This window comes from Xiphophorus hellerii, chromosome 22, assembly GCF_003331165.1.
Source record: "Xiphophorus hellerii strain 12219 chromosome 22, Xiphophorus_hellerii-4.1, whole genome shotgun sequence".
Classification (NCBI taxonomy): Eukaryota; Metazoa; Chordata; class Actinopteri; order Cyprinodontiformes; family Poeciliidae; genus Xiphophorus; species Xiphophorus hellerii.
Window position 1 is genome coordinate 13,602,701 of NC_045693.1, and position 13,970 is coordinate 13,616,670.

Consider the following 13,970-nt stretch of genomic DNA (forward strand, 5'->3'; position numbering starts at 1 on the left):
CTGTTGCATAATTTGGTTTTAATTTCAGCAATCAATGACAGAACTCACTGGTGGCCTGGAATTTGCCAGTATCTCATCAATAACTGCGTAAAGGTCCTCTGACTTTTGACGGAGCTCAGCAGGAGAGCACATCTGCAGACAGAACAGGATTATTAACACTTTTGTATGAAGTATGATGCATGAATACAATAAGAAGCTTTGTGCCCTTTTACTTCTGCATGTGTGTCTGTAGGAGTGCTATCCATTGAGTTACAGTCATTCATTTTTCTTTCCACTTCTTCATCTATTGCCTATGAAAACAAAGAAAGAGAAAAAGGGCCAAGTTTCAACCAAAAAGTACAAAACACATCATCCATCAATTATTGTCTGTATAAAATCCAAGGTCGTGGAAATACATCACTGTGACCATATTCAGTCTCTCCAAGAATGACTTGACTTTGAAAATATATTTCTCCTGAAAACCTTATTACCGGTATTTATCTTTTTTTTTTCAGAAAGAAAATGTGTTTATAGAGTGTTATCTTTCAATACTAGGTGTTATGAATGATAACAGCACAGGTCTATTTAAAGTGGCCATGTCTACTGTATGTGTTTTCAGCCCAACTATCAAAAAGGTGAATATATGGAGAATGAGAATGGACACATTCTCCATATATTCTCCATAAAGTCAATTCAGCTATATGGACTTTAGCTGAAATCACTAGCTGACAGTTTAGTTATTAATTCCTGATAGGTTGTGCCATAACTTAAAAATTTAGAAAAAAAAATACAAGCTTTATTTGCTTTTAGCACTTAATGGTTCTTCATGCCAACATCAAACATCTTGTTGCATAACATTCTAAAATGATTAAACGCCGTCTTATTGTCAAAATGGAGTTGTACAAAGTTGAAAAAGCAGAACTAACAACAAATGTGGCGCAGCTGATTTTGTATTAAGTATGTTTTTATGACTATTTGTAAGCACTGAAATTAAAAACGTGTTTTTTATTTTTATTTTTATTATGCTACTGCACTAAAGCTCATGTATTCTTACAGATCCTTTACAGCATTGTTTACATTTGTTGAAGTACTCGGAAGAGTATATTGACCATTATTAAATAAGAACTTGAAAGATCAGTGTCTATGAAGAATAGTGCAGATTGTAGAAAAACAAAACCTAAGCAAGCAAACAAAAATATAGATTTTTTTTTTTTACCCAAACCATGCATAGCACACTGAACCACAAACAGAGACCATGGATTTCTAAAGTGGGCAGATTTTGTTTTTTTTATAGATTCTTGCGATTCTTTTCGTTCAGAAACAATGCTAAAGGAAAGCTTGAAAGGTGAAATAAGTCATTGAAAACAACTGCATACAATTCAAAGTTACTATAATGCTGGGGAGTCATGCTGTTCCTTTGTGTTCCTTTTCTTAGATAATCACATAGAAAACATATGATTTACCAAAAAAGTATTGGTGAAGTAAAAAAGGCAGGACAATTTTCAACTGGGAAGCAGCAGAAGAAAGGTAAAATCTGTGCTTTCTACAAGAAATCTTGTAAAGTGCTTGAAATTGATGTATTGGGAAAATCTTCCTGCAGCTAAGATTTTCAGTGACTAAAATAAATGTATTTTCTCATACAAGGAGTGTTAAGAAAACAAACATGCTACAGAATTTCTTCAAGAAACATTTCATTGTTTTTTGTTTTGTTTTTTTTTCATGTCAAAACTCAAAAACTTTGGAGATTTTATTTAAACTTTGTTTGCCCTTTTCCATATATTAACATGTAAATTATTCTTACCAACACTTTGCAAATTTGTTGGGGATTACAAACATCCTCTGGATGTTTAACGGGATAACAGGACGAATTAGAGGGATTAGAGTTAAATATGTGAACTCACTTGCTGATCCAAGAGAATCGTGTTTGTTGGTATTGCAGCCAGTGATTTGTAGCTTGACTTAATCTTGTGTGCATGCTGTTTGGGGAGAGGGAGGGGGAAAAAAAGCAGACAATGAATACAAATTAATTATGAATCAGATTTCTGACATTTTATGAAAGAATATCCTTGTAAAATGTCTGAAGGTGCACCTCATAGAGCAGGGGTGGGCAATCCTGGTCCTCGAGGGCCGGTGTCCTGCAACTCTTAGATGTCTCCCTGGTCCAACACACTTGAATCCAACAGCTGAATCACCTCCTAAGTGCAGTCAAGTTGTCCAGAGTCCTGCTAATGACCTCATTATTTGACTCAGGTGTGTTGAAGTAGAGATACATCTAAAAGTTGCAGTAGACCGGCCCTCGAGGCCTGGAGTTGCCCACCCCTGTCATAGAGCATTTCAGCTTTGTAACTCACCCTAAAGCAAAACAACATAAAAATGTTCCAAATTAGTAAAAATTAGAAGTAGTAAAGAAAATAAATATTCATACCCCTCAACGCTTTATAAATCTACTTATGATGACAGGAAGCATGTGGAAGATGTTGCTCTAGCCAGATGGGACCAAAATAAAAGATTTTGGCCCATGTGTGGAGGAAAACTAACAACACACTAATCTTGACAAACTCCTTCTCTGGTGACAAACAGTGGCAGTATTATGATATGGGGATGCTTTTCCTTGTCATAAACAGTGTAGAGGTTAAAAGTTGAAGGGTAGAAGGAGACACACTAAAATACAGCCAGAGGTACAATGGATTAAGTAAGTGTGTGTTAAAACAGTTCAGACCCAAATCAAGTTGACTAATTGGGACTATTTCTGTTAATTGCTGTAAAAAGCAGAGTCTACAAATTATTGGTTCAGGGGAGATGAATTATGCATACAGGCTTTTTCAGATTTTAATTTGTTAAAGAAGAAAATTAGAACAAAATATATTGATTATTATTTTTTTTTGCTGTAATGTGAGAAATTGTAAAAAAGAAAAAAAATTAAGGGCTTTAAATCCTTTGCATGGCCCTATGTGTTAGGCATCTCGTCCATTGTCTAAAAACAGACATTTGGACAATGGATGTCCAAATGTAGACATGCTGCATTATTTTAGTTCATAAATCCAAAGTTTTGACACCAAACAGCTTTTCCAGATGTGTGGTCATGAGTACTGATGTGGAAACCTGTGCAGATTGATAATCCATAGCAGCAGCAATGGCTCATGTGACAAACACAGACAGACATCTAAATACAGATAACAAAACCTGACATCCTAACAGCAGACAACAGCTCATTTTAATCACACAGCACGAGAGAACAGTGTGTGCCAGGAAAAGAAAACAACACCATTAGTGCATCAAAGTCATGCTTGTGATAGACAAGGACACTACCTTTCTTTTTTTACCCTCCCTGTCACTGCAGTCTGATATTCCACTCCCTGGCCTGGGGGACGGCGTAGAGCGGAGGGACAAGGAAGGAGAAGAGGTGAGGTCTCTAATTGGTGGAGCAGGAGAGGGTGTAGGTGTGGGCGTACTTGTGGGCGACGACCATCCGGGAAAAGCTATGGTTGTGTAGCAAAACGGGGACAAACTGCGGGGCTTTGGAAAAGTCTGAGAAGGTGTGGGTCCTCTGGAAACATGGCCGCTCCCCTCTGACTCACGTCCTCCAACCTTTGTTGTTTGTTGTAAATGAGGGAGAGAGGAACGTGTGTTCAAAGGTGTGATGTGTGGCGGAGAGGGCTGCAGACGTGAAGGGGAGACGGGCGGCGATCTCAGCTGCTGAGAGAGCATTTGGAGCCTCCAGAGAGAGGAGTTTGGTTGGCAAGTTGATTTCCGTGGCGCGGAGGTCTCTGGCTCCTTAATAGATAAAGAGGTTGGCAATAAGAGTTTTCTGGTGTTATTATTAATATGGTCCTTGAGGAGCATGGTGGGCCTCTGCTCTGAAAAATCATGCCACTTTGAAATAAAATTCTTTGTTGTAGCTGCCATGGCTGGTTGTTCATGCTGTGTCACAGAAATTAATTTCAAATTTGGAAACAGAGGTGGGGTGGTTTTGGGGAGATTGTTGGTCTTCGCCAGTGGAGGTGACTTTACCTGAGCTTTTCTAAGTTCGCCGCTCGTCACCTGAGTTTGAAGACATTTCACATGATGTTTACTTGATTCCGCCGTGAAAGGAGCACTGACAACGCTGCTGGGCTCTCGGCAAACGGGGTTTTGACTGTCTACAGAGGTGGACGAGGAAAACTGAGATGAAAACTCCAGAGGAATAGAAGCCACGCTGCAGGCGGCTGAGCATGCCTTGCACACAGACAGAGTCACAGGGTTAACAGGCCAGCAGGGGGTGTAAGGCCTCTGCAGCTTGGCAGACAGCACAGGAAGGCGACCTTTTCTGAGGATGGCAGTGAGGAGGGACAGCCGGGTGAGAGGGGGGCGATGCCGGGAAGTGGGGGTCTGCAGACACGTGGAGGAGGACAGGCTGTCACAGGACGAGAAACAGGTCTGAGGAGTGTGAATCAGACTAGAGCCAGGCGCGAGAGAGTGCTTCCTGATCTGAACCACAGCAGGGGAGAAGACTCCAGAGCGGATAGATGAGCACTGAGAAACAGTTCTGCTAAAAGAAGCAGGAGAAGTCACAGAGGAAGGCTGCATGGTGTACCAACCCGGCTCTTTATCCAAGCCCTCTGACAAAATGGACTCTCTGGAGGAAGACGGGGTGGGGAAGAGGTCTGTAGAGTTTACGGGGCTTGTTCTGTCTTCTGGCACAGACCCTCTGTTTGCAAAGTAGCCCAAGCTATGTTCAGAATGTCCAGAGATATTGTGGCTCTGCAGCCAGGGACTGCCTCTGCATTTGTCATCAATTGTTTCCATAGAGACAGTCGCTATGGCCTCATGGTCGGGTGTATTTTCAGATGGGGCGCTGACTGAAGGAGACGCCTTGGTTCGAGAGAGGCTCTTATGATCTGGCAAAGGACTAAACTGGAAAAAGAAATATCACATTTGTGTTATTTTTTACGTTTTATTTCTAATTTTGTTTAGAATTAATATACAAGGCAAGTGAACAAAGCTATTGGACATGCAGAGTATATTTTTTTTTTACATCTGTCAGTTACAGAGCATGTACATCTGAAAGATCATCTTAAATTTATTGTAATCCATTAATCATCTTCCTACTACATTTTTAAACAAAAAAGGTTCAAATTAGAAATTACATATTTATGCCAGGCAATATCAGTATTTCTTCTTTATGTGTAAATTTAATAAAACTATCATGCAGAATATGTTATTTCTGACTTACTCGTGGTTTTGCCTCCAGCTGGACTGTGTTTCGTTCTCCTCCCTCCAAGACGTCCTTGATAAAGACAATCTCCGCTTTGTAAATGTCTTCCTCTGACATGGTCTCTCTGGCTGTCCTCTCCTGGGACACAGCTATGCTCTGACCGGGGAAAAAGCAAAAACATTTATGTGGAGGGGAGCTTGTGAAACCTGAGAGGAGCTGAGATGAACTTCATAGAGCATGGCTGAGCTTCAAGGCTGAGCATGGGTTCACCACAACACATACCCCAGATAATTCACATGCCCTGCTGGCATTAATGTAGCAACTCCTTCCATCTGGAGAAGATGCTGATTTGTTTGAGGCGTATTTGTTTTCCTATAATTATTATTTGTTTGAGTTCAAGTTTATTTTATGCACAATAAAATCTATTAAAAATTATATGCACTGACATTCAGTTTAGTGTAGCAGATTTATAGGATTTACACTTTGATGTTTTAATAGCAAGTAAACAAGCTTCAAGCCTCGTGAAAGCCTATGTGTAGAGTACATAAGCATGCGCATGTGACCATAGTTTAATAACTTTCCTCCGGGTCCCTTCAAAATGTCCTTTAATTAAGTCCCAGATCTTCAAAATAAGACTGTTTTAATGACGTCAAAGAGACGTCTTGATTTCATAAAAACTACTTTCGATCTAAATCTATTAGTGCTATTGACAATTTTGGGCTTCATTCTAAAAACGTCTAAAATTTCACCCATTTCTTGTATATCGTTGAAGGGTCAAATACTGATAGATGTATTAAGCACTCAAGCTGACCTGTCTTTTAATGAAACATCTGATGATTAAAGAAAAAACTCAGTCATGACATAATCATTGTCCAGCCTAATAGGCCATGCCTACATAAGATTTTGTCAAATTGTAATGTTTTCCTTCTACTAAAATAAAATATATTCTCACAATTGTATGAATACATTCACAAATCAAGCAAAGGCAGAAATCTGCAGAAAACAATTTTAAAATTAAGATTGATATCTCTTTTGTTGGGAAGGTTGTTTCTCCACATCTAAGGAGCTCAAAAGAGCAATAACTTCTAGTGTGCAAAATTATTGCCAAGAACTTCATGGTGATGATCATCCTAAAAATATACATCAGTCAATTGGCAGCTGTCAGTCATCTGAACTCATTTAAAATTTTGTTTGGAGCTCCCTTGCTTTTCTTTAAATAACCGACAGTCAGAGAAATGAAAGGCTTCCAAATGAGAGCTTCCTGGAAGACTGACAATTTATTTTATTTTATTTTTTTCATATTAAGCAAGATGGCGCCTGAATGGAGAAAAGTTAATTGAGTTAGTTAATTATTTCTCATGTAATTTGATGCCTGGTGGTTGTACAATTTGTATGTATGTAATGAGTTGAAAACATAAAACGTTTTGAAAATGTTATATAGTAAGATAAATATTCTGATATCTACAATTCAGATATCAGACAATGAGAATTGATTTAACCAGTTCAGCTTGACTCTACAGAGCCTTAAGGAGGCAAGCCTGACATTGTTTTAGGCAACAAATTGAAGAACAAGACAAATGTATGTGAAAATGTCAATGTTTGTATAGAAATATGAATATATCACCCTTAAGACTATTTATCACCAAAAGAAAAAAATATTTGGGGCTTAAAGCTGCAGTATGTAACTTTTCTAAAAAATACTTTTTTTTATTTATTGGAACTGTCACTTTGTCTTGACTGTTTGGTATGAGACAGATAACCTGAAAAAGTAATCAAGCCCCTTTCTCTTCTCCCAGTGCTCCCAATACTGTTTAAAAGCAACCAATTAAAGGCAGGAGGCAGGTCTTACCTGTCTCTGATTGGTTGTTTTTGGTTGGGCGCCATTCATTTCCTATTTCATATACTGTGAATTCAAAGATATCTTCCTTTGTGCTTTCACCTCAAGTAGTTTCAAGCCCTGAAGGCAATGTGGGATTCATAACAAACCCAAGGACAACAAGAAAGAACACAGTCTAATTTAAAGTGGCACTGTAATTGGACACAGAATTTATACACCTATTAGAGATATGAATGCAAATTGAAGATTCGAACTTGAGAGTGCTCTTTCTAAACATTTTTTTTTTTTAACGGCAGCCGGAGGTTTGAGAAACCTCCAGCAGCTGTAAATTTCGGCAGTGAGAAAATATCACAGAGATAAAGTGACTGCAGCCAAATGTCCAAATGTAACCTTTCTTGTATATCTTTAAGATTTTTGATGACATTTTCCTTATCTCCTTGGTTTTCAGGACTTAAAATAATCACTTTTGGCAGCTATTTCTAGAGCAGCCTGTGACTTCTTGTGCCTTGATGTGAATCATCGTGTTTGATTCTTTGAGTTGCAGGCATCACTCTCTTGAGGGCCATACACAGAAGCTTCTAATGCTCTGATCAGGGAAATAAAAACATCAAGGCAGAGCCACAAACTTTACTCTTCTGGGGTATACCTCTGTGAATCTGTGGTCAGTATAATATTACTTTGAAGAAATGTGCCTTTTCTTCACTCTCAACTTTTCTATAGGTGTTGGAGTCCACACTTCCACAGCTGTACAGCATTTCTTTCACATGAAAACTTTGAGCTAATTATTTATGGATGTTCTTTCCCTTATGTTTACTTTACACTTTTACTGACATTGTAACTCTTGTTGACGTTTTTGTATTTTCAATTCTAAATATATTCATCTTTGGGTTGAGAGACTCGTACTCTGTATCTCAGTTTGTATAACACCTCTTTCTACAAGGTTCTGATATTCTTTCTGGTCTTCTTTGATATGATATTCTTCATAAATGTCAGTCAAATTACCAAGCTGAAGTGTAAGTAAACAAATATAAACGCAGTATGCCCTGATCTAATCTGACCCAGATAGAAGAACAAAAATCATCCCTGTCAAAAAAGATTCCATGCATCCTCTGCATGATGTAGTGATGTGTGCTCATAATGAATACAAACCACATCTTTTGTACTTTATTTGCGGAAAATTTAGACTTTACAGCAAGTCAATTCATTGTAGAGATTATCTGTTGAATCTATTGTTTGTTTGTTGTTGTTTGTTTTTTTGACTAAGTGGTTAAAAATTGGAGAGCAAAAGTTTTAAAGTACAGTACAGATAATACAAAATAACTTTATTGCATGTTTTTACTTGAGAATACGTTTTAATGAAAAAGTGATGGCCTAAAACTGACATAATAAAAAATTGTTACTTTGCGTAAAATGCTGATTTTTTTAACATGATGAACAGATTCTTTTTTCCCTCTGAATTTGTGTATTTCTGACTAAAATACATTATTTTATGCCTCCTTTTTTAAGTTTCTTACATCTTGGATTCGTGTCAATATGTATTCAATGCAAGACTTAAATGCAATTAATCAGAAATCTCATGGTCCCCCACAGTAAATTCATAAACTTTGCCTGCCAAGGACAATGAACTGAAAATTTCATACTGTGGTTTCCACTTTCTTATTTTGTCTGTTCACTCGTGCCAAATTAAGATTATCCTGTCATGAAATAACAGGATAATGAAGGAAAAGAGTCCATGTGTTTGTCACTTTAAGGTTGGACTATTGTGAGTCCTTTCTGTATAGAAAAAAACCCCAATTATGGGATGAATCTGCAAAATGCCTTCAGCTGATCCAAAAGGCTACAGGAAGAGCCTTGACACTCCTCTCTTGTAGAACCAGCTCCAGTTGAGACAGACAGGCACCCTGTCTACTTTTAGGACTCAGCTGAAAACCATTTTGATAAAACTTATAATTAGAGGGGCTTAGGTTATGCCGAGCTGTCTCTGTAGTTACCACCGTGGGTTCAGATTGCTTGAGGACATCCCGACCACTTTCCTACTTCCTCCTATTATTCAATTTTTGTACTATCTGCAGTTATTGATGTGCTAAGCTTCACAGTTTAGATTACTTTAGTTTATTTTTAAATTTTTTATAGCAAACCATATGTAAGGTGAAAACCAGGATCCAAACATGTGAGAGTTATAGCAACTGTTTATTCAGATGCATAAATCATGAAGACAACAGTTTTTCTTAAAAAGACTGTCTGTTTTTATATGTTTCTCACTGTGATTTCCCAATGGCCTGCCAATCCTTGGGATAATAACCTTGGAGGAAATTCAGAAATTAATGGTGTCACCTTTGAAGTCTACATGCTGGCAGTCAGCAAGCTGACATCAAGCTTCCAGCACCGTAGTGGTGTTACGACAGCAAAACTGGATAAACTTTTAGCACTTTAAGCCCTCCAGCAAGCTGCACCAGAGGGGGTCAATACGAGCCCCCTGGAAAGCTTACTTTTAATATCGCAGTGCACTTTCATGTACCTGTACATTTCGTTATGCTGTGATTCAGAAAAAGTACCTTTGAAAAGAAGATATTTCTTTTAATATTAGGTTAAATTGTGTAAAAATGCTATATTTAGACTTTGATGTTCACTTTTATGGTAGAAGAGCATCTTACTGGATTTCTATGGTCACTTTAGAAAAGTATTTGATGTTGACCTCACATAGATAAGGATGCAATTTCTGCAATGTTTGAACCAGAATCTCACATTATATTGGAAATGATGCAACAGAGATGTAATTTAAAGGCAGTTAGCTTGTACACATACACATATTTTTGGAACCTATGATTTTATGACTCAGTTGTTTTTCCCAGAAACTGCTAATTTCTTATTATCTAGTGGAGTATTTAGATTTTTTTTTATGACTGGACTTATTGCACAGGTTGCATCCTGTCTCATCACTACCCTATAATTCACTGGACTCCTCACAGTGACCCATTCTTTCACAAATTTCTGTATATACCTTGATGCTGTTTTTATTTTTATTTTTTTTTAACTGACTGGAACTCCCAAATACATTAATTTGGAGGTGAGTGAATACCTTTGGGAATTGTATGTGTTTATATTTTTACAATCATTTTTCTATTGAAGGGATGTTGTAAAAAACCTCACCAGCTGCTGCTACAACTGAATTTATTTCGCCTGCTCGTTCCCAAAGATGAGGTACAAAAGTACTGTAGGTACAGTAAAAGTGAGATTGATTATACGCCTGTGGTGAACAAATTTAATCTTCAGTTCCCTGACATGATAAATCACTTCTTTTCACACAATTGACAGTTGCTGAAATAGATTTTCTCCATTAACCTGTTTGAGTGCGAGTATTTCTTTTTTTCAATTTGAAGAAGTTAAATTTTAGAGAAACAATTTATTTTTATTAACTATTTTTTTGAAAAGCAACATTCCAATAAATATTTCACCTTGGAAGCAAGTCCTTGTACCACCGTTAACATCGGTGTGTTCATACAACAACCTTGCAAAGCCAGATCATCAACCTTTGTTTTAACCTTCGGATTAGAAATGTCTTTGATGAGTTTCCGGGAAGATGATAGCACTGTTTGTGTTGTGAGCCTTACAGATTGCATTAATTGGCATTTAGTTGAGATCTATAATGAAGCAGTAAAAATCTTACTGAATAGCATATGGTCATCAAACGTCCTATTTGATGAAGAATTGGTGAGGACTGTAATCCAGAATGAACAACTTTCTTTAAGGTTTGCATTATGTTAAAGTAACTTTTAATCTGTCATCAGACAATTTGAAGATGGACATTTGATTTCTTTCACAATGGGATCAAAAGTAAACTTAGCTAACTGCGACATACTGTAGATAAGTTACACATTTTTAGGCCAACTTAAATCCTATAGGCTTTAGCTATTTAACAAATCTTGCTAGATCATGTTGTTGTAAAGAATTTTATAAACCTCAGTCAAAGTCAGAAATGATGATTACTTACAAATGTCTAAGGGGAGTTGTGCATATGTTCTTTCAAATGTTTTCACATATGAAACCTTAAAAACAGAAAAATCTGAGGTTTTGTTCACAAAGCAGGCAAATGCCAATGATATCCAACTTTGAAAAGCACAATTTCAATCTTCTTGGCCTCCCAAAAATATGGCTTTGCTACTTCCATATGTGGTACTAATTCAGATACATCTCAAGTTGTTTTAAAACTGTCTGAACAGTCATGTTACATTTTATATAGCATATATAACATAGCCTTAGTCTGTTAATTAAAAGTTTATGTGTTTAAACCCTGAACTGTGACATCACAGGTTGTAAAATCAGTTGTACCAATTACCAGCATGTCACTGCTGTGGCTTTACCTTATCTGATTTTCCTTTCTGAGCAGAAAACTTCTCATCACTGGCAAGAATGTTTTTAATTGGTAGCTTCTGCACCACAGGCACAAAGGTAAAAGCTGCAGGCTTAGCGGGCATCCTTACTGTAACCTGCGAATGTTATTGGAGAGAAAAAAATAAATATATTTTAATGTAATGCACAGTTGGAAAGACCCTCTTTCTAATGTCACTGAAATACACACAAGCAAAAAATCTACTTGCAGTTCATGCTGAGTGAAATACAATGAAAATTGCTGCTATAAAAAGTGGCACAACCCGTTGAGTTTGAAAGTTGTTCGCTCGGTTACGTCTCTCCTTTATAGGGCGATATTCCTCACCACATATGATATATCATTACTCAGATACACGCACACACACGCATAGGGAGGTGAGTTAATTAAACAGTGTGGTTCAAAGCTTTGACATGCCCAGATTCTTGGGAACCATTTAGCTGCTGTCACATCAAGTCATGCTCTCATTCAGCCCAAGTTTAAAAATAACAAATAGGTATTAAATTGAACCCCCCTCCTTCCCACAGCCTTTATTTGAAACAAAACAAACATTTAAATTAACCTATTGCAGTGCTAGATCTTAATTGCTTTAGTATAAGAGCACGTGTGACAAATGCAATGAGCTGAAACAACGTAATGCCTAAATTCAGAGTAAAATGTTAGAGAGATTAGTAGTTTTTATCAAATTTTACAAGTCTATTTTATAAAACACAGTTGTAAATTGGGAGTTTTGTTACTGGGGCAGAGCTGTGGGAAAGTCTGTTTCATGAAGCCCAGAAAGAAATATGCTTTGAAGCTTATGACAATATGAGATGCGCAGTCATTTTCATCAAGCATCTTTCTATCCATTAAAGGAGATTCTGTTTTATTTTCCTAATTTTCCCAAAACAACAATGTTCCATATTTCTATATTGGTGTTTTGCTTTGAAGCTTATTTTGTTGTTCCCCAAATTTCTAAATGATAGTGTTATGTTGAAAGTCCACCCACGCTTGCTATGACAGTAATTTCAATAAGTTTTTGTTTTATTGTTCTTTTTATTTCATGTGTCCTTTTGAAGTTGGGCTTTTAGCTCTGTTGTCTCGGTGGTGCATTTGACTTTTTTGTCTCTTTTTTTTTTATTCAAACGCCTCAATTGAAGCTCGTTATCAAAGACAGTCACATTGTTTATCCTACCTTGTATCAGGTATTCCAAAAAAATGAAAAACTTATGTCAGATTTTAAACTGACAGTAAAAGGACCCCTTCTCCATTTTCAATAACATTTGGCCTGCACTGTCAGAACAGCTGACCTGTTTCTCTGACCTCTCAGTTTTCCTTTGCTTTTATAGTCAAGTGCTTTAAGTGCCACCAAGTGAAGAAACATTGTAGATAGGACAGGTTTTATGGTCTCAGAGCTTGAGAATGTGGCACATGGCAATGCAAAGATTACAAAGATTGTGTGACTCAATGACTACTAACAACAACAGACAAATGTTGCTCTTTTATATTTAGAGAGTCTACCTTTAGACTGTATATTTAGAGTATATACCACAATACTAAAACTTTCCATGGCATTGGCTCAGTTCAGTTTATTAGAACCAAACTGGAAGAATATAACATGTTTGGCTTCCATTTTGGATTCCTTCCAATTCACAAATTAATACTGTTAGCAACATAACTGTAGTGTATGGGAAAAAAAACTCTACAATCCGACTTTAACTTTGTAAAATGCTTTCTTTCACACTTTGAGTGGTGAGAAAAACTCCGAAGTACATGTCTCCTTTTCTTGCACATTTTTTTCTTGATTGTTTGTGTCAAAAGAGAATAAAGAACCAATGTGAGGAGAGAAAATGTTGAAGAAAATGATTCCAGAAGATCAAACAGATTTCTTAAGGTGGGGGAATAGTTGCCTGCCTAGGTTTGCCCATTGTTTTTGTACTCAATGGTTTACGTACAAAAAAGATATATCTTTTGTTTACACACATCTTGGAAATATTTCAGATTTAAAATATTTTAACTAATGAATTAAAATAACTTTTTGTTAATCTACTCATATTCAACTGCAAGAAAAAGTGATTGTGTGACAGGGTGCATTTGTAGCTATTGTCATTTGATTAGGTGTCCATGTTCTCTGATTGCTTTAATTGTATTAAAGTAATCTATTTGGATCTCTGACCCAAACAGAGATCAGAGCCAAAATCAATGGAAATAGTGCAATGTATTTTCTTTTTATTAAAAAATAAAGCCAAACTTAAACAGACAGGGAACTTAGGCAAATATATACAAAAGACAAAAGTAGTGAACTAACTGGGAATCATTTCTGTCACTTCAGAGCAGAAAGTAAAATAAAAGCAGCATAATTGTGGCAAGACTAACAGAAATATTAGTGTTTCTCAGTCGCTTTGGTTCATTGCTTGAATCATAACAATTCAGGACAGATTTAGAAAAAAGTCTAATGGAAATGTGTATAAATATGCTTGACATATTATGAAAACCTGTTTAAGCATTTTGGATGTTAGGACTTGCAGTGTATGAACATGTAGTCAGGTTTATGACAACACTATTGCATGTGTAAATACATTATATGTTCAGTA

The 13,970-nt window shown here is 36.8% G+C and overlaps 1 protein-coding gene across 2 annotated transcripts in view; it reads right to left on the reverse strand.

Moving 5' to 3' along the window:
* Positions 1 to 13,970, reverse strand: part of mlip (muscular LMNA-interacting protein) — a 30,842-nt gene that overhangs the window by 13,994 nt on the left and 2,878 nt on the right. Inside the window, exons 2-7 of one of the 2 annotated variants that reach the window (XM_032553839.1) lie at positions 11,372 to 11,497; positions 5,192 to 5,329; positions 3,289 to 4,872; positions 1,881 to 1,955; positions 213 to 290; positions 49 to 132 (exon numbers count right to left, since the gene is read on the reverse strand). In XM_032553839.1, the coding sequence (XP_032409730.1) occupies positions 49 to 132; positions 213 to 290; positions 1,881 to 1,955; positions 3,289 to 4,872; positions 5,192 to 5,329; positions 11,372 to 11,485 (2,073 nt within the window). In that variant the 5' untranslated portion in view covers positions 11,486 to 11,497. The remainder of the gene's footprint in view (positions 1 to 48; positions 133 to 212; positions 291 to 1,880; positions 1,956 to 3,288; positions 4,873 to 5,191; positions 5,330 to 11,371; positions 11,498 to 13,970) is intronic. The other variant, XM_032553840.1, reaches the window with a different exon arrangement.